We start from the raw sequence: 14,751 nt of genomic DNA, 5'->3' as shown, positions 1-14,751 counted from the left end.
GTCCGCCCCATGAGGCTGCGAGCTACAGGGCACCAGGTTAAACGCAAAATTCACCACTTTTCAACACACGTGTCAGAGCTCATGAGGAACACGATGGTAGAGGATAAACAGAGGGCATGCTGGGAGCAGGAGGAGCGTTTTAAGTCAATCTTTGCCTTTCTCTGCTATGGGTACGGACTGGTGCATAAATAAAAACAGAAAATGCAACATTCTGTCAAAGATTAAAATCAGAGACAGTTTGCTGCTGTCATCACTAATCTAATCCAAAGGATTAAAAACAACCTGCTTTCACTTAAACCCCTAACTAAAGTGATGCAATTACATTTTTTAGACTCCAATTTCTTTTTTTGGAGTGAGGAAACAAACTGTGATGTGAAAATTTGTGTTCATTTTTTAGAGGTCAGAGATTTGTTTAATCAGGAAACAGTCTCCATTAATGCGCTGTCATGTTTGTTTTCTCTACTAGATTAGAGGTTTATCAGTGTTACCTCCATCAGTGACGGGTGGAGGTGATGTCAGGTGAACCGCTCTGTAGTTTGTGTTTGAGAATATCCTGGGAAAATTGTAAAGATCTGAGGTGGATCCCTGTACGTATGTAGTCTGGATGTCGTTCAACATTTTAAGAAAGAGCTATGTTGAATCCGATTATATTATAACAGCCAATAATGTAATAACAGCCTATACTATAATAAATTTGCAATTTTTGAAATGTACTAAGCCAATAAAGTAATAACTGGCCAATAACGTAATAAAAGTCCTGAACCGATAACGTAATAATTTTTGGCTGAGGGTTAGGTTTTTTTTTGCAAGGCCAAAAACCGGCCAGAAATTATTACATTATCAGGTCAGGAGATTTATTAGTGGCCAGTTATTACGTTATTGGTTTATTACATTTCAAAACAGGACATCAGCTTTTATTACATTATTGGCTTCAACAAGCCCTAATGTCACCAAAAATAATAAAACAAACAAAAACAAAAAACATTGCGAATGAATAAGTGTAAAATCTAGGCGTGAATAAATCCTGATGTTCCACCACCAGATCTCCCTCTTTCATATATAGGAACGTGTCTTAAATAATAAAGGTGTAAAAATTAAAACACTGCCCCCTACAGGTAGCAGTGATAAAGCAGGCTCAGAGTTCTAAAAGGATTAATGTATCTGAAGGTAAGAAGTTCTGTCTAGACTGGAAACAGATCCAAATCCAGATCGAGATCCTCCGTTGTGGAAAATCTGATCTATATTGATGATTAATAAACAACTGATGACAAACACATGAGTACAGATCTAAGCGGAGTTTTACAGGGTCAAACAATCAGGTAGTGCCACTTCATTTAGTATGAATGCACATCATTGAAGGGAATCAATAATGTGTTCAAAGCAGAAATTTATTCTTGATCCCTGTTCATGAAACTACTGAATATTAGTCTTCTCCCATTCTATGAAGAATTAATCCAGGCATAATGTTGATAAAAAATAATGAACAACAAAATAGTCAAAAACTAAAGGTGAAGAAAAAATAAAACCTCTTATTACAGTAGAACAGGAGGTCTGGGAGTATGCACTGCACGGATACAGATGTGGAGTGTACAGTATTTGTTTCACCGTCAATCACTAGTGCACATATTCTCAATGTCTTACTGTGTGTTTGTGGTTTTCATGGTGTGTACATGATTTTGTAACTGCCCCTCAGACGACATTTCCACCCTGGTGGCGTGCGGCCCACATGGAAATAAAAAACAAGTATTTCACTTCTTCTAAAGTTTGGGTCGCTTTTGGAAAAAGTCATAAAATTTCAAGTTGAAACAGATTGTCATAGGTTTCCTCTGTTGTTAAACATAGTGGAGGGTCATTTTTTGACCCTTAAGGCAAGACAAGGGTTAATTAGAAGGTTCAGGGCAGAACCAGGATCAGAAATAGACAAAAAATATTGCACGACACACACACTTTCATTTATTTCCTTGCATGCATGTCCCGCACAAACAAACGCAATTATGTCCAATTTCCTGACATATATTTCTTGCTTGGATGCGTACAAACAAACAAACACTTTACCATTTTGTGGTACGAAAGTGAAGCACGCACAGGAGACCATTTTCTGTTACACAACTACACAACGAAAATGAATTCAAAAATTACGAGGTTGACCAGTACAAGATTTTAAAATCAAAAAAGGACAGTTTGGAGCATCTGGGGTAGAGAAACACACACCAGCTATCCAACGGCTGAAGAATAAACCTGGTTTGCATGAACGCAAAGACTTATGTCGCTCAACCATTGGCCGCCATTCGAGCTGGACTCATATTAATAATCAGTGCCAATTAAAATATTAAAACCTTTGACAGGGTCCAGTCCCACAACTGTACACTTGCATTCTCTTCAGGGTCACTCTCTCTTTGCCCCTTGACTACTTAGTCTAAGTGCTCCATTAAGCCAAGCTTTTTTAGCTGATTTCCCTCCTGGTCTGGTTATTGCTGCCATGTGCTGGACGATGCATGCCTTCACTTTCCACTTTTGCGGCTACGTTTGGATTTGAGTGACCTCAGGTGTACTGTACATCTGTCCTTTTTCCTCTTTCGCGTACTATTTTGCGTTAAATACACCCCTTGGTGCACGAGGAATAATGACTTGTGCTATTGCAATGTTTCCTGGTGAAGTGTCATGTGGTGAAAAGTGTTTGCTGTATAAAATCATGCGATGTGATGAAATATTTTGTGCTTCCTGCAGTGCTGCGTTCCTGCTTTTAATAATCGGTGCCTTTAAATAAGAGGCAATGATGCAGAGCGAGCCTCCCATACTGAGCAATCATAATTATCTGACTGAATCCACTCTTACCATAACAGCATAATTATTATTACTATTCTAGGAACACGCACATATGATAAATGTCCCGTGTGTTGCCGTGCCTGACGCTAATATTCCTGTACCGCTAAGCTCCGTTAGCACACCATAGCATCATCAACTCATCATTCTAACTGGATAAAACTGGACAGAAATCACCCGATGAAAGCAGAACCTTCTACTTCATTACAGCACCATTTTTGTTGGTAATTATTTAACTCAATTGGGTTTAAATCATCATTCTTATATGATGTGTCATTTTGTGACATCACTCCAGGAGAAAATTACATTCACTACTCATTTTAAACCCATTACGCTCTTTCTCTCCATCAGCAGGGAGTGTCCAGGATGGGGTGGCACTGGTTTATTCCCTACTGCTGGATATTTATTGTGTGTTTATGTTATGTACTCAAGGTAAAAAAGGAATACTTATGTATACTTCTTATGAGTGTCCCCACAACCAGCGTATTTAAAAAAGCAGCCAGTATCACTTAACAGCTAACTCTAAGAAAAAGCAACTCACTGAGAATGCAGGCGATAAAACCCAGGAGTTCTTTCCTCCTGAGATAAAACTCACCACACATAACCATGTTATATCATAGACTGATATGTGTAAAAAAAAGTCACACATACAGGTCTACACCAGTAATTACATTTTCAAAGGTGACTGACTGAGGCTACGTAGCCATCGAATACTAACCCACCTGAAACCCATTCATGGGTCCTCATCTACAGACCACACAACAGCAGTGCGGGATTTTTTTTCACTGTTTCCGATTACATTGGATTCTGTGGCTTCCTCCCGCCACCAAAAACATCTAATATTTGAATCTTAATTACACCGAAATATGAATGCGAGTGTGATTGGTTTTTTGTCTTTCATGTAGTTCTGTGACAAACTGCCAACTTGTGCAGGATGCACCGTTCCCCATGCTCAATGTCAGCTGGGAGATTCTCACATGACCTGAGAGAATTAGCTTTAAATATGTTACCAATAATGTATAATGAGGTCATGTGAATAATGATGTCACCCAAAACCCATTGGACCCCCTCACTGTAGAAGAGCTGACTCAGAGCCTCCAGTGGGTTCAGTGGCTACCAGGTGAGACAGTGCATTTAAAGATTTAATTTACTGTCATTAATGTTGGAGCCACTTCATACGTCCTCATCTTCACATGTGAAACTTTTTCATAAATCACATCATATAAATTAGGGTGGGGGGGCTCACACGACACATAAGACACTAAACTTGAACACGTCTGTAACTCTGTCAATTTATGAGACAAATCACACATTTACATAAAATATCAGTACGGAACTACAAACAGGCGTTAATGATGAGCACAAGCTACATTTTTCCTCTACATCCTGGAAAATAATCAAATGCATCTCAGTCCACGCTCAGAAAACTACTAGTAGTGATGCTAATGCAGACTAGAGGCTTTCAGGCCCCACCTGACTGACTGGAGGTGAGTCACATGAAGAGTGTCATACATATTCTTGATTCTTACAGACATTTACAGAAAACTAGATTTAATGGATAAATCAAGGCAGTCATGACATAATACAGAGTCTTGGTGTTTGCTGTAATGTTTTTAATAAAGAAAATCGCCCAGATTTCTTTAGCGTAGGCCTGGAGTAGTGTTCTCAGCCAGAGGCTGTTGGTTTAACAGTCATTAGGAAGCCACAGTCGGCCATTAGAGACTTCTTGTTTGACTCTATCCGACCTGGATGACTGAGAATCTTCGCCGGTGCGTTTCTGTCAAACGCGGTCATTAGCTACGCTGACTGGAGCGCAGGAAGTCGGCCAAATGGCACGATCGCTAGTCTTTAAGGGAGAAAGCATGAGCTGAGGTTAGTAACTTCACTCCCCAACAAAGAAATAACAGAGAGTCCTGTCCTTGGTGTTAATGTGTGTTTATTAGCAGTGACCAGCGGCTGGTGGGGATTTATTTTAGGAAGAATTTTAGACCGACTGAGAAAATAAATGGTTGAAAGAATACAAATGCTACGTGGAAGATTTTTTTTTACAGTTAATCTGATCAGTTCCAGATTTTTTAGTAAATTATTTCCACGTTAGATACTCAGTTCCCTATATTTATATATAAATTATACATAAATACAAGATTTTTGTGATAAAAAAGGTTTCTTTACGATTAGGAACAGCCGGCAGATTTTTTTTCACTAACATAAGAGAACAAATAATGAGAGAGACAGAACTGATATGAACTGATATTGTGATTTTAACTCTATTAAATTACATTTAAATGTCTTGCACAAGTGATGTTGAAAAGTTTTTGGTATATTAGTGCAAATCACGCAAAAATGCACGCTGAAAATTTAAGGTCAGTTACCTGAATGATACAGTAGTTTTCTTGTCTCTAAGGATGATGTTCTCCTTACTTTTTTTTAAAGGCCACTAAAAATTTGGATTTAGCACATTTGAAAAGATTTAATAATCAATGAGACCTTAAAGCAACCAGAGATCAATCTGCTCTTTCAGTCTCTGATAAATGAGATTTTTTTTTTTATCTCCCACACTTTCCATCTCATTCTTATATGAAATTCTACTATCAGCCCAGCTACTCCATGGAAACCCTGATTCTGGAGGAAGCATCAAGAACAAAAGACAGATGTCTGTTTCAGTAGCCATCCATCAGCACCCTCATGGCTCATTTTATCCGAGCCATCCAGGACCCCTGAGCTGGACGCCCGTCTGTCAGGGATGAACACAAAGAAAAGCGAGCGCATGCAGCCAAAGCACACACTAAATATGAAGGACGTGAGGCTGATCAAGGCCTCCTATAGCCAGAGACTCAGGAGATGGAAAGGAGGAGGGAGAGGCTGAATTACTTCAAACATGAGGTCATCTAAACATCTGTCTACAACATGTCCTCTGGGACTTCAATCAAAACCCCACAGAAACAGACAATTGTTTCTGGAAATAAATATTAGGCCTAATTCGGCTGTGATTTGCTGCAGTCTCTGTCATTGGATAACATGCCCAAACGCGCGCACACTTTATTTATTTAATTTCCTCCACTCCGCCTTTCTTCCTCTCCTCACTTGTTCTTTCCCGACTGGTTTGAAACCAGTTAAATCAAGCTCCAGGTCTGTGCCGGTCTAAAGGGAGAGCAGCACTAATCACACGTCCGTCTCATGTCGTCACAGTCCATTTGCTGGAGACGGATCGATTTACTCACAGAGTTTAAAGAAGGCTTCGACGGAGGAAATAACAAAGATCTGAGAGGAAACTTTTCAGCAGTGGGAACATAACTAGACAGATTTACGTTTTAATCTGGTTATTTAATCATAATGAAATTATTTTAATGACTCTGCTCAGCCACATCATCTATTAGTGGAGGTTCTTACTGAAGGTGAATTTATTTTTTTTGTGAGCTGACCTGCAGGGCAGCCATGCATCACCTCTGTCTCCATGCATCCAAATGTTAGTTTTAATGCACGACCACTACATGTTGGAACGCCCCTTTACAGAGAGAGCGATTCCGTGTGCAGCTACTGCCCCCTGGTGGACAAGTATTATAGCACACCATCGCCACAAGCAGCTTAATACAAGATCTAAAGAAGATTAAAATTATCAAACAGCAAAACTATTTGTCAAGGTCAATATGTACATTTTGTGAGGCTGTTATGTTTAGTTTGTGAAGTACAAATGGAAATACTGTTGACTTCAACCTTTATTATTTTGTCATTTTTAAGTTTATGAACAACACGTTGTTGACTCCCCAAACTGACAAGACAAATCATCATCAGGGCAAATACTATGTATTATAACTTAAATAATACGTACAAGACTATAGTATTTTCTTATAAGCCATAAATAGAGGTAGACATAATAGATCCACTGCAGTAAGGATATAAAAAGTATTGATAAACCGACATTCAAGGATGCACGGATATTTAAATTATTAGTTTTTTGCTGTTTTATTTATTTATCTTTACATTAAATAATGGAGGCCTTTTTGAAGGCCGGTTGCTATGACAATGGAGGGGAGGCGGAGCTTGTGCCAAAGGAAAAGATCACATTTTGTAGTAGATTCTGATAAAGGGGTGAATTTAGGACTTTATTAGTAAAATAACCGAAACTTTAGTAAGTATTTAGGCCCTGGTGATGGTACAGTATGAGTTCTGCTGAAAACTCATCTATATTTAAACATACCAAACTGTGTTCAGTGTTTATCCTTACTGTTGTAAGCTTGTTAATAAAAGAAAGGTTAAATATTCCTTGCTTTTTTTTTCTTTGACTATGTTATCAAAAGAGATTCATGACAACCTTCCACTGCAGGACGTCAAACTGAGCTTAGGTTTCTTTACAGAGGAATAAACAGATTTTTCTGTGGTTAATTCACGTTTAACTTCGACTCAGTGACCTTCCTACACATAAATTCACACCGGTCTGCCTCCATCCTCGTGAACGCTTACCCAGACGGGAACAAAGAGCTGGAGATGAAACTCTGAAGTCATTCTGCTCACAAGTTAATGCCGCCTCATCTCCCCTGGTGAAGACAGATGGATGTCCCTCAGCCTCCGGATGGAGGAGGAGGACAGGTTGTTTCATAAGCCCGGGGGGCTTATGAGACGTGAACAGGGAAGGAAACAAACAACACCAGAGTACATGTGGTACCCCATTTCTCATCAAGACATCCCAGAGTTAGCATTAAAACACATGTTCACATTACAATTTAAAGTTAACTCAAGTTCACAGAACCAAGATAACGTTCTATAGCTGACTGGAGACTTCACTGTTTACCACTCCTGGTGAGGCAGCTATGCATTGAAGTTAACACCAGTAAAAATATTAAAGCCCTCTAACAACAACATGTTAAAACACTTCATAAATTGTATGATGGTGTGGGGAAGTTGTTGACGCCTCCGTTCAAGTTTTCATGGAGTGCTGAACTTGATGATCAAGAGCGGAGCTGGCTACAGACACGGTAACATCAGCTGCAGAGCTGGTTGCAAAAGCGCTCAAGTCAGCTGTGGTTCTAGCCGTTAGCTGCTGCAGGACGAGTCATTTGAAATTTAATATCATCACTAATCTGTCTGGATCCACTCCAAACATTCATTCAGTGAAAATAATCTCCTCCTCAGGGCACCAATAACAATTTGGGTAGTCTGATTTTGTTACACCACAGACAACAACAACAAAATCTTTAAAAATATGTCAATAGCATCTTATTTCATCAGTTTAGGAATTTTTGGAGATGTGGATTGCAATATATGAGCTTTAAGTTGTCATTTTATGTGTTTAAAATATAACGTAATATTTGCTAGTGGAAAAATATTCAAATAACTTTTACTATTTATGGTGAAATACAAATACTTAATCCAAATGAAACTATACCACTAAGAGAACCCTTATGACATAGAGGCCAGGATGAACACTGTGTTCTCAGGCAGATAAAAGCAGCATCGACACACAGACATAAGGAAATAGTCTGTTTTACTGTTTGCAGCTGTGGATTTGTTCAGCTGACAAAAACAAATTTTCATGAAGAGAACCCCCCCCCCCACTATTCAACAATCTGCATGTTGCACAACTACACAGTAAGTCAAGTATTTGTTCAAGGAGCAGAAAGAAACATCACATTTTCTTCTCTGCACTTTTATTGCTTCACTGGAAAACAAGAAGAAACAAAAGAAGTTAAACGTCGATGAATGAAGAGGATGAATGAAGAGATCTTATGAATTTTTTTTTACTATTTAACTCAAATATTCCATTGCTTCTGTCAATCTAAGACCGTCATCAACCCATGTCGGCTAAATACTGGTGTGTGTCTTCATCTTCATCCTTCATTCTCCAGAACGAAAAAAGAAACACTCCAGAAACCAGGCGTTAAATTATAAGTTGATTTGAACACATGCACGTACTTTAAAAAGGGTTGATTTAATAAGATATGTAAGAATAAAAAGAAATTTAAAAGGAAAGCTCACACACTACATGTCATTTGGCAATCAGCCTGTTATTACATCAACTTTGAGACTGGTGACGCTCATGTCTAAAAAGAAACAAGAGGCAGCAGAACTGCTGTCATCAGTTAAACACACAGATCCACAGTCATGACCTCCAGAGCAACACCCGACTGTAAATGTTTTACAGTAACAGTGGAGGGTAAATCATTACACAGCGGTTCTTTTAAAGGACTACCTGCTGGAGGATTTCACCAGGTTCCTGAATGTCTCCAGTCCCACCAAAGCAAAAAGAGTAGATTTTTCTCAGCCACATTCTTCGGAGTTAAATGACATGATTAACTGCCTGCTTTCACCTCCACATATGGTGCACAGCGAGCTTCTATCTGTTATACAATCATGGAAAAACCCTCCTCTCCTCGTCTTAATCAAATACCTCTATAATAAGGGACTGACAAGGAGAAGACTAAATAAAGCACTCTCAAGGCTATTTACCTTCAACACTTCACAAAATGACCTGGGTGTGAATTGCTCACCAACAATTTTTTGGTTTTTCAAAAAGACCTGGGGGTATCCTCTAGAGCGAGTTGGACTGACATTCTTTCTTAGGGTGGGCTGATTTTATTAAACCGGTTTGAGACAATGAATATAACAATGACATGGTTGTTTTAACTTTCTTTGCTTCAGGAGTTCCTTAAAAGCTGAAAGTCATCCTTCATTTAAGAGAAACATTCAATCGCAATGCAAAGCTGTCAAAAAATTAGAAGAATTACTATAAATACAGAATATTGACCTGCAAGAAACACACAGCAATCATGGGACTCAGAATCATTCATTCCACTTCATTTTAGATAGATAGATAGATAGATAGATAGATAGATAGATAGATAGATAGATAGATAGATAGATAGATAGATAGATAGATAGATAGATAGATAGATAGATAGATAGATAGATAGATAGATACTTTAATGATCCCAAGGGAAATTCAGGAAAAAACTTAGATTAAGACAAAGAAAAACAATAGAAAAAGAAGACATACAACGGAGCAGATGAAAACCTGCGGCTAGCTCGCGCATGCGCAGTTCAGGTAATTTTTGCGTTGACCTTGGCAGGAACTTATCGAGCAGCAGACAAGATGAGGAGAATGGTCCTTCACCATAATCTGCTGATATCTCTATTAACCCCAAACCAGTACTGCTGGTGCGCCACCATTCACGCACTGGTCCATGCATCATTCACGTGCTGCAGCTACTGGGAGTCTGAAGCACACCTACTGGAGATGATGGCATCTTCCTGAAGGCCTTTAAATCCACCCTCTTCCCCTCATCAGGGATTAACCAACAGTTACGACCTTGTTAAAACTACTACTAACAACAGTTTTTGGCATACTTCATCTTTAACAATAATGCATTTTTGAACAATTATGTCTGATAAGATGCTTTGGTAAAGATAGAAATTGTTATAATCCAATGCAAAAATACAGGTAGTTATTTCTCCAGGATACACATGAAAATAAAGTCCAATAAACTCTTTGTGTCTAAAACGGCAAAGCAAATAAATTCTTTTCAGTCTATAAAAACAGAAAACCTTCAAAGGAGGCCATGTAAAGTCTCCTCGGGCTAACCTGAGACTAACAATCACTTTAAATAAAAGAACATGCCAACCTGCAACCAAGTCACACACATATTGTACTTTTGAAACGAAATTATTTAAGTGTGATGTCATGAAAACCAGGAAGCTAGTTGATCCACATTCTTCTGTCTGCACCCTGCCTTCACTCAGCTGATGTTAACCTGCAGCAGGAAATTGTTTGAATCTCAGTTTTATCACTATTTGTAGCCTCTTCTAAACCTCTATGTCTCTGCATAGTTGGATTCCTTTTTGTCAAATAATTAGAAAATCATTCCTATTGATTATCACAACTTTATAAAGTGAGATCTGCTTCTCTGTTATAAACCTTCCACCCCTCAGGCGGGCCTGTTCTGAATATTAACATGTTGGAGCAACGTTCATTTGCTAAGCCAAACATAACTGGAACAAACCCCCCACAATTACTATCAGTTCTGTAGATCACTTTGAACTATGGTTGACATGTGCAATTTGAGTAAAGTACAAATGGAAAAACACACATCTCAGAGAAATAATTTCACCATTGACATCATCATGTGCGTATGCTGTAGTCAAATTGCAAGATGTGCAATGGAGTTATACTTTAGGTAGATTCATACTACGTTGAAGACAAATATGAAGTCATGCTAACCTTGCAGCCTCAGGTCTTTTATGTCACGCTACAAGTTTTTGCCATGCAAACCCTCGTAACTCTTATCACGACTGATCTACAAGAGCAGTTGATCTGAGCATGACCCAGTTTTAATATAAATTATATTTATACAGGATTCTTTTTGTGCAAAAATTGCCAGATATTTGAACTAGCTCTCTATTGTCATGAAAAAATAATACAAGGTCTCACTATTTAGACCATTTCCTCTAAAGCTCCTGATCAAGATCCTGAAGAAACCCTCCACTAGTGAAATGTACTTTTGGGGAAGAACTATCACACTAATAATTAATCAGTGTGAACCAGATTCTAGGGGCAGGTTTTCATGTTCCAGGAGTCACGTGATGAGGGACAGATTATTATGGGACTACTGGTTTTGGGGCAAATAATGAACAGTGAGGGGTTTGTTATTCCATCCAAACCTATAAAAACAGAGTGTCCTTGTGAGATTTGAGCCACATCTGGCGTTACACGGCCGGATGTTCCCGTCCCGTCTCCGTCCTGCTCCGACGCCCCAGCACGTGCTTCCAACACTCCGGACACATTACGTAACAGCGTTGATAGATGACGGAGAAGTTTCAGGTAACGCGCAGCGGAGCATCGAGACGGTTCACCGCCGCTCACTTCCGGGTTGGACGCAGAATCTTTACGTCTCGTTATTTGAGTCGTCAGGTCTCAGAAACGCTAAAATATATTCACAAAGTCCGCTCAATAACCGATCGCCTGAAGTCGCCTTAATAACTGAAAAACTTGAAGACGACATCCGCTTAAGTCGCGTTTACTTAAGTACGTCACTTCCGCTCCGGGTATCGTCCGCTCTCCCGTTGACTACATAGATAACATTACGGCATACCGGAAGCTAAATCACGGCATCAAAAATGCGGAAAATGTTCATTAAGTAACACAACACAGCAGCTTGCCAATAAAAAGTTGTTTTACAACGAGACGATACAACAAAAGGAGTTAATTAATAAGATAATTCCCCGTAAATCCCGATCTCTTTAAGCTAATTGTTAGCAGAGGTGCCGATTAGCGTAACTATGACGTTAGCGTCACCCGACCTTTAAAACTATTTATTATAAAATAAAGTCTTTAAAGTAAGAAGTTTTTTGTCACTCGTAAGACTTAATAAAAGTTTATAAAAGAGGGAATACATCATTAATCCGATAACAGATGATGTGACTGAAGTAATCAGTAGTGATTCCACACAACCAATAAAAGGTGACGTCATTGAGCTAATTTTTTAGCATTCAGGTTGATTAGCATATTCACGTATTAACACTCAGGCTTTCAAGCTATTCACAAGAGATAAAAGGGGTAAAAGTGAAAACTTACCCCTGGTGAGGGAAGCTTTCGTGATTCACAAGGATGAATAATGGACTACTAATGATGGGTTTTCAAAACTGATGATGTAACATTCAATTAAAACTAAGACAACAATCAAATATGGCCGCCGCCCTCTGGCAACACAACCTGTTACTGAGTTCTAACGAGTGGCTGCAGTTCACCTAGGGGGCGCTCTAGAGGAGCCCCAATGAATGGGAGTGAATGGAGGTCAAAGGATAAAATCATTATTCTCATCTGTTTCTCGACAATATAACTTATTTTTATAACAATTCCTAACAAGATAGAACTGTTTTTACATCAGAAGTGAAATGGCAGAAAAATAATCATGTGAAATGATTTTCCTTACAATGGTTTTGTCCACGAATAGCTAGCATTCTGCTAACATGTGCTGACAGGTAAGTTAATTTACGCCTACTTTTAGCTTTCTTTGAGCATCTTTTAGCCTAAAGGATTTTTTAAAAAAGTGTTTCTTTGTTTGTCCGCAGTAAGGCAAAAAAATCTGCCTGGGCAGGAAGTGTTTTGGAAGGATGGAGAGTGGTTTGGGAAAGAAACTAATTGTCATTGCAGATCTGGATAGAGACACAGATTATTTTTCCACGTTTTCCAGGATTACAGAAATGACACAACCTGTGTTTAAATTGGTTACCTGCGACTGCCATGTTTTCTACAGGGCACAGATCTCCAAGAAACATGGAAGCATTTTTATCAACACAACCAGATTTTATCTGCTGTGGTGGAACAGAAAGTGAACTGGTTGTGTTTGAGACAGCAGTGCTAAACAGTTCACCCAAACAGAAAAATTCATCAGTCCTTATCTACACACTGAATTCTGTTTCTGTTCCTTAGTTATCAATCATTTCTGAAAAAAAAAGAAAAGGAATTTGTACATTGTTGCAAAAGTTGAAATCTTTATTGTGGAAGCGACTAGTAAAAATACCAATAAAAAAACATTTTGTCAATCTCTTCTTGCACAAGCTTAAACTTGTACCTTAGAGGTTTGAGCTTGTGCATCTCCTTCACGCAGGCTACACGCTAATCCATCTGATTTACAGGAGAAAACAGCCTAAAAAATGCTCTTAATTTGACCTTTGCTTCAACTGATGAACAGCTGCTAAGGGATTTTAATGTGATATAGTCAGGAAACATTTTTAGGATTCTTCAGATATCACCGTCAATGACTGTGATTGACGGCAAACTCTTTTTTTTTAAAGTCTGAGTAAAAAACAGTCAGAAGTTCAGCTGCTTGAAAAACTAGAAATGCAAGAACAGGTAATTGAAATATCCCCTGAACATGTGTGTGTGTGTGGTGTGTGTGTGTCTCCAACTCATCCTTATAGCTGTAATTATTCATAACAGTAATGACACCTCCACCCCCACATGTTCTCTAACCAGGTCAGGATATAATGTGTTCTTAAATCATTAAGAACAAATTCAAACTTCACTGGATGCACCTAAACCATCCACATGGGTCTCTTACATGCTAGAGTTGAGCGCATGCGCACTCCACACACGCTGCTTCCGCGGTCAGAGCAGAGAATCATCTTGGTTCGTTTCTAATCTTCCGCTCAGTGTTCCCAAAACGGTCTGCTGGGAATTTAAAGTAATCGATAGTCGGTTAACGCCTGTAAACATAGTTTTTTTTAATTAATTACTGAGATGATTATTGATGGTGACGTCACTGCAGATGAGATGTAATGGTGAATACCTGATGACCGTCTTCATATGGAGCAGCGTGCGTCTTCGCCAAACTGTTGCATAACCGCGTAAAATCGTTTGAAGGGAAACGTAAACGGGACTCACCGGCGGATCCACCGGCGATAATCTGATGGGAGGCTTCCCGTAACATGCTCCGCGGCTTTCCGCTGGTCATCTTAAAAGTTTCTCACTAAAAGTAAAAACACGAGAGGAAACGCGTTAAAAAGCCGCGGTTTCGGTGTCGGCGTTGTCGGGTCTTCCCGGTGGTGACCCACCCACCTGCCCGTCCCGGTGCTGCTTCTCTTGCGTCTCTGGAGGTTCGCCTTTATCCCGGCTGGAGGACGAGCAGCAGCAGCGGAGATGTCTCAGCCAGAACAGAGCCGCACAATGTGGAATCAATTACCAGCAGCTCCACACGCTGCCCCACGCTCACCCCCCCACCGCCATCAGATGCTCCCAGAGACTGTAAATAAAAACCGACAAAACCCTGACCCCTGATCGATGTGAGCACGAAGGTCGCTTTTTTAATTGTACCACCTTTAATTTGGATGAGTTGCGTAATCTCTTGACTGACGCAAGTTTTTGAAATATGAACAAACACCTGGAAGCAAAAATGATCACAAAATCTACGTAATTATCGGCTGTTGGAAATAAAA

At 39.4% G+C, this 14,751-nt stretch overlaps 1 protein-coding gene across 1 annotated transcript in view; it reads right to left on the bottom strand.

Moving 5' to 3' along the window:
* slc25a21 (solute carrier family 25 member 21) overlaps positions 1–14,607 on the bottom strand; it is an 85,544-nt gene extending 70,937 nt beyond the window's left edge. The window contains exons 1-2 of the mRNA XM_068338791.1: positions 14,375–14,607; positions 14,201–14,285 (exon numbers count right to left, since the gene is read on the bottom strand). Of these exons, the coding sequence (XP_068194892.1) occupies positions 14,201–14,270 (70 nt within the window). The 5' untranslated portion in view covers positions 14,271–14,285; positions 14,375–14,607. The remainder of the gene's footprint in view (positions 1–14,200; positions 14,286–14,374) is intronic.
* Between the last annotated feature and the right edge of the window lie 144 nt (positions 14,608–14,751).

This window comes from Antennarius striatus, chromosome 17, assembly GCF_040054535.1.
Source record: "Antennarius striatus isolate MH-2024 chromosome 17, ASM4005453v1, whole genome shotgun sequence".
NCBI lineage: Eukaryota > Metazoa > Chordata > Actinopteri > Lophiiformes > Antennariidae > Antennarius > Antennarius striatus.
The sequence above is the reverse complement of the archived record's forward strand: the minus strand, read 5'-3'. Positions and strand labels throughout refer to the sequence as shown.